This window comes from Cebidichthys violaceus, unplaced genomic scaffold, assembly GCF_023349555.1.
Source record: "Cebidichthys violaceus isolate CVI_PGR_0920_01 unplaced genomic scaffold, fCebVio1.0.p SCAF_16, whole genome shotgun sequence".
NCBI classification, from domain to species: domain Eukaryota; kingdom Metazoa; phylum Chordata; class Actinopteri; order Perciformes; family Stichaeidae; genus Cebidichthys; species Cebidichthys violaceus.
Genome location: NW_027176329.1, coordinates 14064698 through 14084718, shown reverse-complemented (window position 1 = coordinate 14084718; position 20021 = coordinate 14064698). Strand labels below are relative to the sequence as shown.

The following is a 20021-nucleotide window of genomic DNA, read 5'->3' as shown; positions in this document are numbered from 1 at the left end:
ATTAATCGTAAAGTCAGAATGGTGCACATTTTTTGAGGGGAATTCCCATTTTCCAAAGTGACATCTTTTCAACGCTTGTTTTGTTTGACCGACAATTCTAAACATTGTGTTTACAATCATCATAGGAGACAAAAAAAAGCAGCAAATCCTCATATTTTAGAACAAGGTTGTGTTTTCTGTTGGTCAACTAATCCCTTCCTGAAAATCACATTTATGTTCAGTAGAAAACGTGTTTTGATACGAGTTCAGCACTTTTCTTTGGAGATTAGCATGTTTTACAGAGCAGATTTTTCTGGGTTACAGGTTCCCCCATTTATCAGACCATCCTATAATCAGACTGTCCTGTCATAATATGAAATGGTATTTTTAAGAATAAAGGGAAATAAAAGCCTTGTTGACATTCAACATTACTTTTTAAGTACCTAATTACAAACTGAGTAACTGTTGATTTCCAAAATGTATGAATGTGGTTTTAGAGCTGACCTTCTCATCTAAAAAAGGTAGAGTTAGGATTTTTTTTTTTTTTTTTAAACATTAGCATGTTTTACAAAGCAGATTTTTCTTGGCTACAAGTCCATTATTTATCAAATTATCCAATAATCAGATTGTTATGAACAGCCCTCTCATAAATAATAAAAACCCATTGTGTAAACGTGAGTAGCCTGTAGCTTTGTGTGGTTACCAGGATGAAGATTGGTTTACATGCATTTTTTTTGGGAGAAAGCTGCAGGCGTTCACATTGTGAAAATGAAGGCACCGGAGCCTGAACACACCCACTTTACTCCCCCCCCCTTCCTCCTTCCTCTCCCCTTCTTTCTTGGATAATTAGCAAATTAATGATAAAAAAAACTGGAAATCTCAAGATAAATAAAATCTCTTTGTTTTGATGCTACAGGATGAACAGAGGGAACATTTCAGGTGACAATGATTATTTAAAAAATATATATTTATTCCTTGATGTTACCTTCATGTCTCCTATGACAGTCTGGAAAAGCCCCCCCAGCGCGCTGCACTCCCTCTCCATCACCGTCTCCATCTTCAGCTGTGTCCACGGAAAATATCACAAAACACTCTCTCACTGGCTTCTGCAGTCCATAAATGAAGCAATTAAAGAGAGGAAAGGGAGGGGGGGGGGGGGGGAGGGGGGGAGAAGCGGCTCGGTGTCAATGGAAAAGGCTCAGAGTCGCTCTGCAGGGTTTCCCTGGCTGAAGGAGACCAGAACACGGACACGAGCAGCAGCAGCAGAGCTGGCGGTTAGTTCCCACTCGGGGCAGATAGATCCCATGTCCGTGGGAGGAGACGCATGTTGGAGCGGAGAGGAGACTGCAGGAAAACGGCAACGACGCCGCCGGAGAGGATCAACTTCACACGGAGAGCTGCTCCACTGAGCTCTGCCTGCTCGGGAACGCGTCGGGAGGGAGACGTGGACGCGCGTCCGCTTGGCCCCGCCCTCAGCTGAGGAAGCTTTTTTGTTAATGGCAAAAGAGAGGGTGACATAAAACACAATAAAGTTATGGACATATGAAGGAATCTACATGACCTACAAATAGAAACAGTAAACAAATAAAACAAATAATATTCATCCAAAATAATCAAAAGACCACTTAAAATAAAATAATAATATAAGATGGAGAAATAAAATATAAGAAATATCAGTTATATTAGGAAAGAAGGAAACATTAAGAAGACCACACATGTTTTATAATCAATACATCATCATTAAATAATGAAAAAATGTCATGATAAAAAATTAAGAAAAATAAAATAAAACTTAGAACTAATAAGTATCAAAGGACCAAAATTATTATTTATATATATATATATATATATATATATATATATATATATATATATATATATATATATAAGTTGATATTTTGTCTAATTGTATGTCTTTCTTGTCTTATTTTCTGTGTCTCCTGTAACTATATTTCTTTGAGTGCAAATAGAAATATAGATATATTTTTAAAAAATAATAATAATATAATGATATACATGCAATGAAATATAATTCAAACATTGATCTGTAAAATTTTATTTTTAGGAATGAAAGGGAAAATAAAAGCCTAACCGCCTTGTTGACATTCAACAATACTTTTTAAAAGTACCTAATCACAAACTGAGTAAAACTGTTAATGTTTTCCAAAATGTATAAATAGGGTTTTGGAGCAGAACTGCTCAATGATCTAAAAAAGTAAAGTTAGGATTTGTTTTTAGGATATTTTATATTTTTATATTTATTTTTCTATTGTAAAAGCAGGATATGTCCGGCATAACTTCACCTACTGCGAAGGTGCATGTAGAAGGAAAAAGTCGCACTTTTCACATTTTCACACGATGGAATGAAGATGGTTGGTTATTTCTACCTGTTGGCTGAAAGTCCTTGTTTCACAATTTAGAAACCGCTGCAGGACATAAAAAGCCTTTACAAAGTGGTTTCATAGCATTGCCTGACAGACTCATGATATTTAAAACTGCATCGCCATCTAGAGAGTATTTCACTGAACTGTTTGTGAAACATCGATATCAAGTTGAAGAGGAGACATCAGGAGAAGGACGGGAAGACGACAACAAAGAAGAAAAATGCCAACCAGGAGAGGTGATCGATCTTCTGTGGACCTTTAGACAGGACGGACTTTAGAAAACTACAAATGTTAAAGGTCAAAACTGTGGTGTGAGGACGCTGACTCATCTTTCTGGCATGTGTCAGAGAAACACACGTATATGAGCAACATTCATGAGCCTCAACATGAAATGTACTTCTGAGGTTTCCCTGGACTGACATGGTGAGGATATGAGATGACGGGCCCCCGAACACCAACATGTGAAGGGCCTCGAACAAGAGCCACCGACTCAAAGAGACATATTTCTGGTCGTTGTGCATCTCTTTGGAGTTGTTTTGTGTCTCTTTTTGGTTGTTTTGCATCTTTTTTTATTAGTTTTGTAGATCTTTGTAGTCATTTTGCATCACTTTTGACTGTTTTGTGTCTCTTTTTCTTTGCTTTGTGTCTCTTATTCATTGTGCATCTCCTTTTATTGTTTTTTTGTTCTTTTTGTAGTCGTTTGTGTCTCTTGGGACTGTTTTGCATCTTTTTTAAATTTGTTTTCTATATCTTTGTAGTGGTTTTGTGTGTTGTTTTTTTGGGTGGTTTTGCTTCTCTTTGTGGTCAATGTGTGTCTCTTTTGCTACTTCCCAACAAGAAATGTTATCAGTAGCTTCAAACAGAGGGTCCGGCCCAGTGGCCCCCCTAACATTTTGGGCCACGGGGCCTGTGCCCAGTCAGCCCATTTGGTAATCCCTCTCATTGCTGACGTTCATGTCAGTTGGAGGACACCTGGTGGTAAAACATAGTCAGTGCCTCTTTCTCTGAACAAAATGAACTGCATTTATAAAGCTACATCAGACCTTTAATGTGTCTCTCATTTACCCATGAACACATTGTTTTACTCTTTGGGTAATACTTTTAATCTTACTGATATGATGTGATACACTCATTAGTGTCATAAAACCCAAACTGTCCTCTTAGCTTTCTGTCATCCACCAAACTAAACAAAATGCTCCTGAAATGTTTGTGTTTGGTTCAGTTTTTCTGTTGGCTTATACAATACATCAAGAATTTGTTAAGATCTTTGATCATTTCAAACATCAAATCAAAGAAAGAAGATGTTCTTCAAACATATGAAGTTTCATTGTATCCCCTCCACAGCAGCGCTGAACAGCCATGTGACGAAGAGTTTCCACTACTGCTGAGAGGGGAAACCTGCAGACTTTTGGCCCTAAACCGGAGCTCCGGTGGCTGGGCTGAGGCCAGTGGGGCCGACCGGTTTGCTGGAGGAAGATCTGGGATCAGATGGTGACGCTGGCAGAGTTTCAAACAGTAGAAGCTGTGTCGTTTTAACCACACAGACTGGCTGCTTAATGACAGGGGGAAACAACACACACACATACACACACACACACACACACACACACACTGATGCACAAAAAAAGCAACGCTCCGTGTCATTATCTCCCCAAAACAGGAGAGGACTAAACTAATAACAGCTATCAGAGAGAGGGAGAGAAGGGGGAGAAAGATGTGGGAAGGAAGTGAGAAGACGAGGAACACTTGATTCTCTTGAGTCTCATGACTCAATGAGGATTCATGAGAATTATGACTCTGCATTATCAGCCGTTTTATATCAGTTGCATTCACATTTGTGCCCCGACAAAGAAACCAAAGTGCACATTTCAAACTGCATGAAGAAAGAATGACATAGAAGTCGTAGTGATGACTCATTTAATAAGCAGTTTGAAAGGATGAGAGTCTTCAGAGTGACGAGAAGCTTCTGACCAGAGAGGCTTCTTAAAAATAAAAACAAACTTCAAAAATATAAAAATTTAAGAAAAACAGCACATTATCCTTTTTTAAAATCAGTTTTATCACTTTTCTATATTTTTTTCTATAGTTTCAATGTGTTCTTTAAACTCACATAAAAATAACTTGCATTTACAATAAATAAGTTTACCACTCAATCGATTTTTACATTATGATTCCTTTTACACAACTTCTAATCTTTTATTAAAGTCCAAAATCTAAGTGAACGTGGCAAAATATGTGTTGTAGATTCTGGTTCATCATTGTGAAAACTGCACTAGTTTTAAGTATCTAAGAATCTAGAGAAATATAAGTTAGTTCAATAAAGAGCCTCTGACACTGCCGGAGGCCAAATACCTGCTGTGATGTCACAACGGAGGTGTGACCTGAAGTCTTGGCTGGTAAAGTTTGAATCTAAGACTTGAAAAGAGGAGAAAACAGAAAGTGTGATTTTTCGCAAACAATTCCGCAACCACGTATACATGCATGCATCCACGCATTAAAATTCAAATTTCGGGCAAAAACTTGCCATCGAAAGGTACAAGGAAATGTCTGTGGACCGACTGACAGCTTGTGGTCGCAGCTAATGTACTGCTGTAATTAAAAGTGCATGGTGCCTGCAGTTTGTGGCAAATGTATTAAAATATGCTCATTGTGCCATTTAGGACAAAAATAACTGCTGGCTTGATGTTAAATTAAAATGTCTGATACATATTTTGCCACTTAATATTTTTTTAGCCACAAAACTGACCTCAAAGCTTTGTGCCATCTCTAAAAGCATCCGATTTGCATTGAATAGCAGGCTCTTCACGAGAGATACATCAAGCCGTTTTGCCTGCATCTTAATGGCCTTTGATTTAAAAAGGATGTCAGACTCTTGAGTTTTCACAAATTTCAAACAGATTTGGAATCAAGCTCCAAGCCTGACAATGTTGAATCTCAAGTCCACCAACTCAGTACCAGAAGTTTAGAAAGATCAAAAAACATGGTCACTGGCTGTGAAAAGCAGTCATTTGCAGGACTGCAAGCAGCTTGTGGCAGAGTCAGCAGACTGGTTGGACTCTTGATGCCCATCCTCTGTAATTTTCCTGAGATCAGCCACCCCCCCAATCTTCAGCTGATTTAGTTCCAAGTTCAGTTTATTTTTGCAGCTGGGTAGAAGCATGACTTTCTCTTCATGTGTGAACTTTCACACATTTTAAGTTCAGGCATTTAGATCTTAACTCACAAATCAGACAATATTCAAGCCATCATTCAATGGCATCTCATACACCCTCAAGACTTAGTTTAACACAACGGCAGAATAAACTTATTAAACCAGTAACTTAAACTGATCTACCATGTCACTTGCACATACAAAAAAAATAACAAAAACAAACACCACTACAACATAACATCTGAACACAACAGTATTATTTTTTGATACTGTGGAGCATTGGCAGCAGTACTTTTACAAATGATGTTCATGACAGATGGTGCAGTTCCAACTAGTTTATTGAATTTCACAAAACATTGATGCCAGGACAGACAGCTTTCAGAACGCGGTCAGGAACCTGAGAACAGAAATATCATTTAGCAAGTTTGCAATGCATTCATCTCAACTACAAAGAAGTTTTTGCAATGGAATTTTCCTCACCCTCAAGTAAAACATAATTTATAGCACTAAATATTTAATCTGGTCAAGAACAAGTAAAGTTCAACAAACTTACAGTGAAGATGCTCAAGGTAATCCGTGTCAGTTTTAAACAAGCACCAGTGGCTTCTGCAACCTGGGACGGTCCGGGGATGCCATGGGAATTTGTCTTGAACTTCTTGGATCAAGAGTCGAGTCAGCAGGCTGAATATTAGGACCAGAAAATCCTCTAAGAAAAGGAAAACTCCTCATTCCAGTTTTGCTTTGAAACACATCCTGCTGAGGCTCGGACGGGGACTGAGAACCAGATTGCACACTACTTGAAGGAACACCTGAATCAAAACTTTTTCCAGTCAGGGATAAGACACTATTTGAATTGGGGTTAGCTTGAGGTGGCTGTTGGAGACAGGCCTGCCGGGGCTTGGACGGCAACTGGTAACCCGTCTGCTGGGGCTTGGACGGCGACTGGTAACCCGTCTGCTGGGGCTTGGACGGCGACTGGTAACCCGTCTGCTGGGGCTTGGACGGCGACTGGTAACCCGTCTGCTGGGGCTTGGACGGCGAATGGTAACCCGTCTGCATAACAATTCTACTACTTGAAGGAACACCCGACTCAATTCTTTTTCCATTTTGGGGTAAGACAAAATCCCACATGCCAGCTTTGGTCTGGGAAACACCATTTGCATTGGGGTTAGCTTGAGGTGGCTGCTGGTAACCCGTCTGCTGGGGCTTGGACGGCTGCTGGTAGCCCGTCTGCTGGGGCTTGGACGGCAACTGGTAGCCCGTCTGCGGGGGCTTGGACGGCAACTGGTAGCCCGTCTGCGGGGGCTTGGACGGCAACTGGTAGCCCGTCTGCGGGGGCTTGGACGGCAACTGGTAGCCCGTCTGCGGGGGCTTGGACGGCAACTGGTAGCCCGTCTGCGGGGGCTTGGACGGCAACTGGTAGCCCGTCTGCGGGGGCTTGGACGGCAACTGGTAGCCCGTCTGCGGGGGCTTGGACGGCAACTGGTAGCCCGTCTGCGGGGGCTTGGACGGCAACTGGTAGCCCGTCTGCGGGGGCTTGGACGGCAACTGGTAGCCCGTCTGCTGGGGCTTGGACGGCAACTGGTAGCCCGTCTGCTGGGGCTTGGACGGCAACTGGTAGCCCGTCTGCTGGGGCTTGGACGGCAACTGGTAGCCCGTCTGCTGGGGCTTGGACGGCAACTGGTAGCCCGTCTGCTGGGGCTTGGACGGCAACTGGTAGCCCGTCTGCTGGGGCTTGGACGGCAACTGGTAGCCCGTCTGCTGGGGCTTGGACGGCAACTGGTAGCCCGTCTGCTGGGGCTTGGACGGCAACTGGTAGCCCGTCTGCTGGGGCTTGGACGGCAACTGGTAGCCCGTCTGCTGGGGCTTGGACGGCAACTGGTAGCCCGTCTGCTGGGGCTTGGACGGCAACTGGTAGCCCGTCTGCGGGGGCTTGGACGGCAACTGGTAACCCGTCTGCGGGGGCTTGGACGGCAACTGGTAACCCGTCTGCGGGGGCTTGGACGGCAACTGGTAACCCGTCTGCGGGGGCTTGGACGGCAACTGGTAACCCGTCTGCGGGGGCTTGGACGGCAACTGGTAACCCGTCTGCTGGGGCTTGGACGGCAACTGGTAACCCGTCTGCTGGGGCTTGGACGGCAACTGGTAACCCGTCTGCGGGGGCTTGGACGGCAACTGGTAACCCGTCTGCGGGGGCTTGGACGGCAACTGGTAACCCGTCTGCGGGGGCTTGGACGGCAACTGGTAACCCGTCTGCGGGGGCTTGGACGGCAACTGGTAACCCGTCTGCGGGGGCTTGGACGGCAACTGGTAACCCGTCTGCGGGGGCTTGGACGGCAACTGGTAACCCGTCTGCGGGGGCTTGGACGGCAACTGGTAACCCGTCTGCGGGGGCTTGGACGGCAACTGGTAGCCCGTCTGCTGGGGCTTGGACGGCAACTGGTAGCCCGTCTGCTGGGGCTTGGACGGCAACTGGTAGCCCGTCTGCTGGGGCTTGGACGGCAACTGGTAGCCCGTCTGCTGGGGCTTGGACGGCAACTGGTAGCCCGTCTGCTGGGGCTTGGACGGCAACTGGTAGCCCGTCTGCTGGGGCTTGGACGGCAACTGGTAGCCCGTCTGCTGGGGCTTGGACGGCAACTGGTAGCCCGTCTGCTGGGGCTTGGACGGCAACTCAGGACCAGATTGCATAACAATTCCACTACTTGAAGGAACACCCGACTCCATTATTTTTCCATTTTGGGGTAAGAATAAATCCCACATGCCAGCTTTGGTCTGGGAAACACCATTTGCATTGGGGTTAGCTTGAGGTGGCTGCTGGTAAGCTGTCTGCTGGGGCTTGGACGGCAACTGGTAACCCGTCTGCTGGGGCTTGGACGGCAACTGGTAACCCGTCTGCTGGGGCTTGGACGGCAACTGGTAACCCGTCTGCTGGGGCTTGGACGGCAACTGGTAGCCCGTCTGCTGGGGCTTGGACGGCAACTGGTAGCCCGTCTGCTGGGGCTTGGACGGCAACTGGTAGCCCGTCTGCTGGGGCTTGGACGGCAACTGGTAGCCCGTCTGCTGGGGCTTGGACGGCAACTGGTAACCCGTCTGCTGGGGCTTGGACGGCAACTGGTAACCCGTCTGCTGGGGCTTGGACGGCAACTGGTAACCCGTCTGCGGGGGCTTGGACGGCAACTGGTAACCCGTCTGCGGGGGCTTGGACGGCAACTGGTAACCCGTCTGCGGGGGCTTGGACGGCAACTGGTAACCCGTCTGCGGGGGCTTGGACGGCAACTGGTAGCCCGTCTGCGGGGGCTTGGACGGCAACTGGTAGCCCGTCTGCGGGGGCTTGGACGGCAACTGGTAGCCCGTCTGCGGGGGCTTGGACGGCAACTGGTAGCCCGTCTGCTGGGGCTTGGACGGCAACTGGTAACCCGTCTGCTGGGGCTTGGACGGCAACTGGTAGCCCGTCTGCTGGGGCTTGGACGGCAACTGGTAGCCCGTCTGCTGGGGCTTGGACGGCAACTGGTAGCCCGTCTGCTGGGGCTTGGACGGCAACTGGTAACCCGTCTGCTGGGGCTTGGACGGCAACTGGTAACCCGTCTGCGGGGGCTTGGACGGCAACTGGTAACCCGTCTGCGGGGGCTTGGACGGCAACTGGTAACCCGTCTGCGGGGGCTTGGACGGCAACTGGTAACCCGTCTGCGGGGGCTTGGACGGCAACTGGTAACCCGTCTGCGGGGGCTTGGACGGCAACTGGTAGCCCGTCTGCGGGGGCTTGGACGGCAACTGGTAGCCCGTCTGCGGGGGCTTGGACGGCAACTGGTAGCCCGTCTGCGGGGGCTTGGACGGCAACTGGTCGCCCGTCTGCGGGGGCTTGGACGGCAACTGGTCGCCCGTCTGCTGGGGCTTGGACGGCAACTGGTCGCCCGTCTGCTGGGGCTTGGACGGCAACTGGTCGCCCGTCTGCTGGGGCTTGGACGGCAACTGGTCGCCCGTCTGCTGGGGCTTGGACGGCAACTGGTCGCCCGTCTGCTGGGGCTTGGACGGCAACTGGTCGCCCGTCTGCTGGGGCTTGGACGGCAACTGGTAGCCCGTCTGCTGGGGCTTGGACGGCAACTGGTAGCCCGTCTGCTGGGGCTTGGACGGCAACTGGTAGCCCGTCTGCTGGGGCTTGGACGGCAACTGGTAGCCCGTCTGCTGGGGCTTGGACGGCAACTGGTAGCCCGTCTGCTGGGGCTTGGACGGCAACTGGTAGCCCGTCTGCTGGGGCTTGGACGGCAACTGGTAGCCCGTCTGCTGGGGCTTGGACGGCAACTGGTAGCCCGTCTGCTGGGGCTTGGACGGCAACTCAGGACCAGATTGCATAACAATTCCACTACTTGAAGGAACACCCGACTCCATTATTTTTCCATTTTGGGGTAAGAATAAATCCCACATGCCAGCTTTGGTCTGGGAAACACCATTTGCATTGGGGTTAGCTTGAGGTGGCTGCTGGTAAGCTGTCTGCTGGGGCTTGGACGGCAACTGGTAACCCGTCTGCTGGGGCTTGGACGGCAACTGGTAACCCGTCTGCTGGGGCTTGGACGGCAACTGGTAGCCCGTCTGCTGGGGCTTGGACGGCAACTGGTAGCCCGTCTGCTGGGGCTTGGACGGCAACTGGTAGCCCGTCTGCTGGGGCTTGGACGGCAACTGGTAACCCGTCTGCTGGGGCTTGGACGGCAACTGGTAACCCGTCTGCTGGGGCTTGGACGGCAACTGGTAACCCGTCTGCTGGGGCTTGGACGGCAACTGGTAACCCGTCTGCTGGGGCTTGGACGGCAACTGGTAACCCGTCTGCTGGGGCTTGGACGGCAACTGGTAACCCGTCTGCTGGGGCTTGGACGGCAACTGGTAAGCCGTCTGCTGGGGCTTGGACGGCAACTGGTAAGCCGTCTGCTGGGGCTTGGACGGCAACTGGTTAGCCGTCTGCTGGGGCTTGGACGGCAACTCAGGACCAGATTGCATAACAATTCCACTACTTGAAGGAACACCCGACTCAATTATTTTTCCATTTTGGGGTGAGAATAAATCCCACATGCCAGCTTTGGTCTGGGAAACACCATTTGCATTGGGGTTAGCGTGAGGTGGCTGCTGGTAACCTGTCTGCTGGGGCTTGGAGGGCGACTGGTAACCCGTCTGCTGGGGCTTGGACGGCGACTGGTGACCCGTTTGCTGTGGCTTGGATGGCAACTGGTACCCCGTCTGCTGGGGCTTGGACGGCAACTTAGGACCAGATTGCATAACAATTCCACTACTTGAAGGAACACCCGACTCAATTCTTTTTCCATTTTGGGGTAAGAATAAATCCCACATGCCAGCTTTGGTTTGGGAAACACCATTTGGGTTAGCGTGAAGTAGCGACTGGTAACTGGTCTGCTGGGGCTTGGAGGGAGACTGGTAACTGGTCTGCTGGGGCTTGGAGGGAGACTGGTAACTGGTCTGCTGGGGCTCGGATGGGGGCTGAGGACCAGGTAGCATAATAATTCCACTACTTGAAGCAATAGCTGACTCAAATCTTTTTCCATTCTTTGGCAAGGCAAAATCCCACATTTCAGCTTTGGTCTGGAAGACACCATTTGCATTGGTGTTAGCTGGAGGTGCCTGCTGGGAGTCCTGTGTGGGTTTCCGAATGATCCGTGAGCCAGGAAGGTTTCTAGAAACACTTCGCTCTGCACTGTAACTATCTACCCGCCCACTTTCACTGTGACTGGATCCAGAACTACCCAGAAACCCTCCAGGGTGTGCAGACCTCTCATAAGTGGAAGCAAAAGCAGGTTTATGGTTTCCTGGATAATCAAAGTGAGGCGTAATGCCACTGGAGCCTCCACTTCTGTAGCTGAGTGCTAGAAAAAGAAAAACATTTCAGAAGGTCAGTTCTGTGAAGAAGTTGGTAAATTGAAACTGCAGCTCTTGTAGCATGACTTCTTACCATTTGCATGCTGCCCAAAAGCCAACAGGGAGATCATAAGCACTCTGAAAAAAAGATAATAAAGTGAACAAAACATGATAAAAGAATTATACAGCTTTCTGAAACAAAGAAGAGTTATCATACCTCACACAAAAACCCCAAAACATCTTTGGTTTTCAAACTGAAGCTGAACAGCTTGCAATTTGTGTTGCTCCTCGTAGGAAAACCAACAGACTCTACTGTTTCAGCTTTCTGACTACTGCACAGACAGTGGCCCTTTTCAAGTGTTGGTGCCGACCAATCACGTCTCACTCTGATGAAGTAATTGGAATCAGGCTGGGATGTCCACACTCCCAACCTGGGCAGGTGTTTGCAATTTAGCTAATTTCAAATGTTTCAATTCAGTTTGTAGATCTGCTTTAAAGGTAAATTCACAAAAATTACAAACCCTCCCAGGCTGCGAGACAAATGTCCTCATACAAACAGTAGTTAAAGTGCTTTTGGTTTAATTTGTTGAGGTTGTCAACATTGAGGTTAATTTCCACTGCCGAGAATTCTGCCTCAACTCAAACACAACAGAACTTAAAACAGAACTAGAAACTAGAGAAAAGAAGAAGCGTGTTGCTCTGCTATTAAGCTCTTTTTCTAAACACTATGAAGCTGTATTAAAATCAACAACATCATGTTGTTGTGAAAAGACAAATGTTTTTAGGGATGTTGTGCATTATATATCCATATTAGTATGTAATTTAGACACAGCTGCAATGAGTACTGCATACAATGTAGTGCTTTCTCACTGATGTTGACAGGTGACACTGGACGTTGACTTAAAGACAAATATGCAAGTGTAAAAGAAAGAAGTTGACTGATAGTGGCTTCTCTCACAACTTAAGTTCCAGAAATCACCACCCACCACTGAAGTGACTGGTCAAATCACAAACAGTTTGGTAGTTCCAGATAGAAAACTTTATTGCTGAGTTTGGCTTGACAGGGTGTACAGAAATACCTTCGTAGTTTGTGTTTGTAAGTAGGTGTGTGAGTGGTTTCTGAAATAAACAAAGGAAAACCATTAAACCCAAGCATTGTAAAGAACAACATGGCATGCACCACTATGCTTAGCACAGCCACGAGGTGGAACCTGAGGCCACAATGGTGATAGCTACCTACACTAACTCATCCCATTACAGGGAATAGTTAACAGTTAACAGCAATTAACCATCGAGACATTTAGTTATCACTCTTAAGCAAGCCTAATTAGGATGACCAGCAGTAACAGAAATGAAACTGAACCAGAATCACCAAAACAGGGATGAATACTGTACATTTGGGATTAATTGGCATGACTACTGGAAAAACTCTCTTGTGGCCTTCATGAACTATACTGAGGAGAAAAAACATACCAATCTAAGAGGGAGGTAGAGCATACCACTCTTAGAGGATATCTGTTGGAAATCTGCACAATAATAAGAACTTGTAGCTAATACTTGAGTCTTTAACTATACAACATCTGAAGTCATCCTCCTGCTGCTTGGATATTCCACCAACGACATAACTATCTACATAACTATATCACCAGGGAACTATAATCCCATACAAGGGCTGGGTAAATGCATTGAACAAATTAACAACTGAATGTGCCAGAATTTTCTTCAATTAAACAAAGATAAAACAGAAGTAATTGTTTTTGGTACCAAGGACGAACAATTGAAAATCAGCCCTCAGCTTCAATCACTGATGTTAAAAACCACAAACCAAGCCAGAAATCTATGTGTAGTTATGGATTCAGACCTCAACCTGAACAGCCATATCAAGACAATTACAAAATCAGCCTACTATCACCTGAAGAATATATCAAGGATTAGAGGACTTATGTCTCAACAGGATTTGTAAAAACTTGTCCATGCATTTATCTTTAGTAGACTCGACTACTGTAACGGTGTGTTAACAGGTCTCATGTCAATCAGAACGCTGCAGCTCGAGTCCTCACTGAGACCAAGAAAGTGGATGACATCACTCCAGTTCTGAGGTCTTTGCACTGGCTTCCTGTCCAACAAAGAATTGACTTTAAAATCCTGCTGTTGGTTTATAAAGCACTGAATGGTTTATGGCCAAAATACATCTCTGATCTGCTGCTACCTTATGAACCATCTCGACCCCTTAGGTCGTCTGGGACGGGTCTACTTTCTATTCCCAGAGTCAGAACTAAACATGGAGAAGCAGTACTTCTTACTGATCTGTCTGTTGAGGGTGGTGGTGGTAATACTGCCTCTTTCTGAGACGCGGTGGCTGTAATCATCAGAACTGCTGAGGGCCCCACTGTAGGCTTGGAGGTTTTCTTTTGCCCTTTGATATTGGTTCCCTTCTTCCTCCTTGAGCTGCTGCTGAACATGGTGTTGCCCTCTTACACTTGGAGCTCATACTCTAGCCCAGACATGTCAAATTTGTCTTTGTCAAATGCCAAATCCGGCCCTCGGTGCAATTATATCGTCCCGTGAGAAAATATATATCTATCATAACTGGCCCATCACACCACAGCGCTCCGGGACGAAAAGTGACGATGTGAGCTGGCCTTTTTGAACGACATAGCAAAGCATCTCACTGCGCTAAACCTCCAGCTTCAGGGATGGGGACGTCTGATCACAGACATGTATGATGGGAGACTCAGATGCAGCAAGGAAACTTGGGTCACTTTCTGTGTTTCCAAACCATGTCTCCACCGCTGTGTTGCCAGTCATCCAGCTCAAGGAGAGTTGGTATGGGGACCTTGAGGGGATGAATGAAGCGGCGGAAACTGGAGCGCAGGTCATGGGGGTGCTTTCCTAACAGGGGGGATACATGTGAGCCACACTCTAATACGACTCTGCCTTTCCTTCCCGGTTGCTCCAACATACTCACTAAGGAGCTAAGGACTAATTGGCCTTACAACTGGAACTCAGAAAAATCTCTTATGGCCCTCATGACCTACACTGAGCAGGGACGTACGGTCAGGGGAGGCTGGTGAGGCTCACCAGCCACATACATCACCGCAAGTCACTGATACTGAGAACAAACATACCACAGGGGCAGGAAGAGCAAACCACTCTTAGAGGGGAGTTGGAATAGTTTAAGTGGTGTGGCCTTTAAAACAAAGTGGTTCAAAACATGGTTTTGCTTGTTAAAGCCTATTGGAAATAACATATTTCACATAACTTTTGCTGATTTTCCAAAGCATATAAAACAGATTTATTTAGCCATTGATTTGAGGACACATGAAAAGCCACATGCAGTGATTTAATGCATTTTTTTTTTTTGCAGAATTTACTTGTCAGAGGAAAAAGGTAGCCGACAAAGATGTAATACTTTAACAATTGTTCATGTAACTGGTTTCAAAATAATTCAAACACCGTTTCATATAATAACACATAAAGAAGCAAGTCATGCAAACATGAAAACAGCAACTACATGTTTTTGGAAGCTATATTTAAATCATGGTGGCATTAATCCACATAAAATGCACACATTGACTTTTTATACAGAAAAATATAAAAAATGGTCATGTACTGTACTTTTATTGATATACATTGGCTTTTAAACACCAAACCGCACCAGTAAGGGAGGAGATATACTTCCAGAAATTAGGATTAGGACAGGAGAAGGAATGGAAAAAGTAAAAGATGCACATTAAAATTAAAAAAGAGAAAGAAAAGAGAGGCAGTATGAAGTGAGTAGCGACAGAAATAAAGAAAAGTAGCTTGAATGCTGCAAGGGTCTGTTATTTGAATTTGAGGCAAAGGCAAATAGCCAGCTCGTTCTTCTGGATCTTTCCGTCTCCGTTGATGTTGCAGTTACCCGTCGGGGCTTTCCTGAACTTGTCCAGGTCTGTGCTTCTGATGCTGGGCTGGAGAACAAGGTTCAACAGAGAGGTCAGAGGTGATGTAAATTACAATGACTGATATCTAATTGTTAAAATTCTGCATCTGCCCTGTATATTTAAAAAAAAAAAAAAAAAAAAAAATAGTAAAGTGTACTCCAAGGTGCTGGAAAGGAGGGTTCGGCCGATAGTCGAACCTCGGATTGAAGAGGAACAATGCGGATTCCGTCCTGGCCTTGGAACGATGGACCAGCTCTTCACTCTCGCAAGGATCCTGGAGGGGGCTTGGGAATACTCCCATCCGGTCTACATGTGTTTTGTGGACCTGGAGAAAGCGTAAGATCGGGTCCCCCGGGAGATACTGTGGGAGGTGCTGCGGGAGTATGGGGTGAGGGGGCCACTTTTGGGGGCCATCCAATCCCTGTACGCCCAAAGCGAGAGCAGTGTCCGGGTTCTCGGTAGTAAGTCTGACTCGTTTCCGGTGAGGGTTGGCCTCCGCCAGGGCTGCGCTTTGTCACCAATCCTGTTTGTGGTATTCATTGACAGGATATCAAGGCGTAGTCGTGGGGAGGAGTGTTTACAGTTCGGTGGGCTGAGGATTGCATCACTGCCGTTTGCAGATGATGTGGTCCTGATGTCATCGGGCTGCGACCTCCAGCACTCATTGGATCGGTTCACAGCCGAGTGTGAAGCGGTTGGGATGAGGATCAGCACCTCTAAATGTGAGGCCATGGTTCTCAGCAGGAAACCGGTGGATTGCCCACTCCGGGTAGGGAATGAGTCCTTACCCAAAGTGAAGGAGTTCAAGTACCTCGGGGTCTTGTTCGCAAGTCAGGGAACAATGGAATGTGAGATTGGCCAGAGAATCGGAGCAGCTGGGGCGGTATTGCAGTCACTCTACCGCACCGTTGTGACGAAAAGAGCTGAGCCGCAAGGCAAGGCACCCCATCTACCGGGCAATCTTTGTTCCTACCCTCACCTATGGTCATGTGGACTGGGTCATGACCGAAAGAATTAGATTGCGGGTACAAGCGGCCGAAATGGGTTTCCTCAGGAGGGTGGCTGGCTTCTCCCTTAGAGATAGGGTGAGAAGTTCGGTCATTCGTGAGGGACTCCGAGTAGAGTCGCTGCTCCTTTGCATGGAAAGGAGCCAGTTGAGGTGGTTCGGGGATCTGGTAAGGATGCCAGCTGGGAGGAGACCCCGAGGGAGGCCCAGGTGGAGGGACTATATCTCCAAACTGGCCTGGGAGCGCCTTGGGATCCCCCAGTCAGAGCTGGCTGATGTGGCCCGGGAAAGGGAAGTTTGGGGTCCCCTGCTGGAGCTGTTGCCCCCGTAACCCGATCCCAGATAAGTGGTTGGAGATGAGATGAGTAATGGCAATGATATTGTGACGGATAAGACCTTTATCACCAGCTCCCATCATGTCCTTTACAAAAACATCCACTTCAGGGCCCTCCAATGCACCAGTCTTACTCTACACAGTGAATAACTCATGATCAGGGTGATGAAAAATAAAACTTGCCAAAATTCTGTTTCCTGACCAAATGTCAGGAAAATGAGCGTTCTAAAATGCCACAGTGTAGACACGAGTTTCCAAACAGAAATGTAGAAGCATTAATAAACCAGTGTGTTATCAACTAATCTACCACTTCACAAAGACCTAGAAAAACAAACATAATATCTGATCCAACTAAAGACGTTATAGTACTATTCTATCAAGCTACTATGGAGCATTGTCACACAACAGCAATTTAGCAGATTACAAATGACGTTCATGACAGACAGTGCAGTTCCAAGTACTTTATTGAATGTCACAAAAAGTTGATGCCAGGACAGACTGCAGTCAGGAATCTGAGAACAGAAATGTCATTTAGCAAGTTTGCAATGCATTCATCTCAACTAGAAAGATATTTCCTTCACCATGTAAAACAAAATTTGTAGGATTGAATATTTAATCTGGTCAAGAACATGTAAAGTTAGACAAACTTACAGTGAAGATACTCAAGGTAACTGGTGTCCATTTTAAACAAGCACCAGTGGATTCTGCCACCTGGGATGGTCCGGGGATGCCATGGGAAATTGCCTTGAACTTCTTGGATCAACATTCAAGTCAGCGGGCTGCACATTAGGACCAGAACTACTTCTAAGAGAAGGATAATCCCTCATTCCATAGCGGTAACTACTCTCCTGGGGCTTGGGGGGCGGCCCGTAATTAATCCCCTGGGGCGGCCGGTAAATAGGCTCCTGGGGCTTGGGGGGCGGCCTGTAACTAATCCCCTGGGGCGGCCGGTAAATAGGCTCCTGGGGTTTGGGTGGCGGCCCGTAATTAATCCCCTGGGGCGGGCGGTAAATAGGCTCCTGGGGTTTGGGAGGCGGCCCATAGCTAATCCCCTGGGGTGGCCGGTAAATAGGCTCCTGGGGCTTGGGGGGCGGCCCGTAACTAGTCCCCTGGGGTGGCCGGTAAATAGTCCGCGGCCGGTAACTAGTCTGCTGGGGCTTTGACCGCGGCCAGTAACTAGTCTGCTGGGGCTTTGACCGCGGCCAGTAACTAGTCTGCTGGGGCTTTGACCGCGGCCAGTAACTAGTCTGCTGGGGCTTTGACCGCGGCTGAGGACCAGCTTGCATACCAATTCCACTACTTGAAGCAATTCCTAACCCAAATCTTTTTCCATTCTTTGGTAAGGCAAAATCCCACATTGCATCTTTGGTCTGGAAGACACCATTTGCATTGGCATTAGCTGGAGGTGCCTGCTGGGAGTCCTGTGTGGGTTTCTGAATGATCCGTGACCCAGGGAGGTAACTAAAAACACTTCGCTCTGGACTGTAACTATCTACCCGCCCACTTTCACTGTGACTGGATCCAGAACTACCCAGAAACCCTCCAGGGTGTGCAGACCTCTCATAAGTGGAAGCAAAAGCAGGTTTATGGTTTCCTGGATAATCAAAGTGAGGCATAATGCCACTGGAGCCTCCACTTCTGTAGCTGAGTGCTAGAAAAAGAAAAACATTTCAGAAGGTCAGTTCAGTGAAGAAGTTGGTAAATTGAAACTGCAGCTCTTGTAGCATGAATTCTTACCATTTGCATGCTGCCCAAAATCCAACAGGGAGATCACAAGCACTCTGAAAAAAGATGGTAAAGTGAACAAAACATGATAGAAGAATTACACAGCTGCTGAAACAAAGAAGAGCAATCATACCTTACGCAAAATTCAAAAAACATTTTTTGATTCTCAAACTGAAGCTAAACAGCCTGCAATGTGTTGCTCCTCACAGGAAAACCAACAGACTCTACTGTTTCAGCTTTCTGACTGCTGCACAGACAGTGGCCCTTTTCAAGTGTTGGTGCCGACCAATCACGTCTCACGCTGATTAAATGATTGGAATCAGGCTGGGATGTCCACTCTCACAACCTGGGCAGGTGTTTGCAATTTAGCTAATTTCAAATGTTTCAGTTCAGTTTGTAGATCTGCTTTAAAGGTAAATTCACAAAAATTACAAACCCTCCCAGGCTGCAAGACAAATGTCCTCATACAAACAGTAGTTAAAGTGCTTTTGGTTTCATTTGTTGAGGTTGTCAGATTTCCACTACAATGTAGTGCTTTCTCACTGACGTTGACAGGTGACACTGGACGTTTACTAAAATACAAATATGCAAGTGTAAAAGAAAGAGGTTGACTAACAGTGGCTTCTCTCACAACTTAAGTTCCAGAAATCATACCACCCACCACTGAAGTGACTGGTCAAATCACAAACAGTTTGGTAGTTCCAGATAGAAATCTTTATTGCTGAGTTTGGCTTGACAGGGTGTACAGAAATACCTTCGTAGTTTGTGTTTGTAAGTAGGTGTGTGAGTGGTTTCTGAAATAAACAAAGAAAAACCATTAAACCCAAGCATTGTAAAGAACAACATGGCATGCACCGCTATGCTTAGCACGGCCACGAGGTGGAGCCTGAGGCCACAATGGTGATAGCTATCTACACTAACTCATCCCATTACAGGGAATAGTTAACAGTTAACAGCAATTAACCATCGAGACATTTAGTTATATCACCCACAAGTAGGACACCAAGACTACAGACTTAACAAATATTAACCTGTGGACATAGTACCTGATTAAACTTACAGACTTATTTTAATTTCAGCAACACAATGGGTTTAAAAAACGAGTAATGACTAAACAGAGGCGCATTGAATGTAGTAACATTAAGCACAGGCTCTACACAGGTGGAAGCTAACACAGCAGACACTTAATTACTCTTAAGCAAGCCTAATTAGGATGACCATGCAGTAACAGAAATGAAACAGAACAAGAATCACCAAAACAGGGATGAATACTGTACATTTGGGATTAATTGGCATGACTACTGGAAAAACTCTCTTGTGGCCTTCATGAACTATACTGAGGAGACAAAACATACCAATCTAAGAGGGAGGTAGAGCATACCACTCTTAGAGGATATCTGTTGGAAATCTGCACAATAATAAGAACTTGTAGCTAATACTTGAGTCTTTAACTATACAACATCTGAAGTCATCCTCCTGCTGCTTGGATATTCCACCAACGCATCTTTTCAAAAATATTTTAAACTGCATGACCACTGATCTTTTACAAATTGTAAACACATCCCTTCTCTCAGGTGTCTTCCACAAGCCCTAAAAACTGCAGTTATTAAACCACTCCTAAAGAAGGCTAATTTAGACTCCGCAACAATGAAAAATTATA

General features: G+C 46.5%; 2 protein-coding genes and 1 long non-coding RNA gene across 3 annotated transcripts in view; all 3 read right to left on the bottom strand.

Moving 5' to 3' along the window:
• The window catches only part of LOC137872916 (protein MTSS 1-like), a 55195-nt gene extending 53824 nt beyond the window's left edge, over positions 1-1371 (bottom strand). Inside the window, exon 1 of the mRNA XM_068711427.1 lies at positions 965-1371. Within this exon, the coding sequence (XP_068567528.1) occupies positions 965-1036 (72 nt within the window). The 5' untranslated portion in view covers positions 1037-1371. The remainder of the gene's footprint in view (positions 1-964) is intronic.
• A 4463-nt stretch (positions 1372-5834) lies between these two features.
• Positions 5835-6468, bottom strand: LOC137872439 (uncharacterized). The gene is made up of 2 exons (XR_011102878.1): positions 6068-6468; positions 5835-5911 (listed from the first exon to the last, which is right to left on the bottom strand). It is a non-coding gene; the product is annotated as an uncharacterized lncRNA (long non-coding RNA).
• A 10614-nt stretch (positions 6469-17082) lies between these two features.
• On the bottom strand, positions 17083-18580 carry LOC137872438 (uncharacterized). The gene is made up of 4 exons (XM_068710652.1): positions 18495-18580; positions 18374-18417; positions 17288-18287; positions 17083-17148 (listed from the first exon to the last, which is right to left on the bottom strand). The coding sequence occupies exons 1-3, from the start codon at positions 18515-18517 to the stop codon at positions 17320-17322; spliced, it is 1035 nt and encodes a 344-aa protein (XP_068566753.1). The 5' UTR covers positions 18518-18580; the 3' UTR covers positions 17083-17148; positions 17288-17319.
• Positions 18581-20021: the final 1441 nt, after the last annotated feature.

What these genes read in the sequence shown, in the direction of transcription:
- LOC137872438 (XM_068710652.1), bottom strand. Translation starts at nt 18,517, where the DNA reads ATGTTTTTTGAATTTTGCGTAAG. An exon ending in TTTTTTGAATTTTGCGTAAG is followed by an intron (nt 18,418 to 18,494) that starts GTATGATTGCTC and finishes ATCTTTTTTCAG; the next exon opens with AGTGCTTGTGATCTCCCTGT. An exon ending in TTTTGGGCAGCATGCAAATG is followed by an intron (nt 18,288 to 18,373) that starts GTAAGAATTCAT and finishes TTCTTTTTCTAG; the next exon opens with CACTCAGCTACAGAAGTGGA.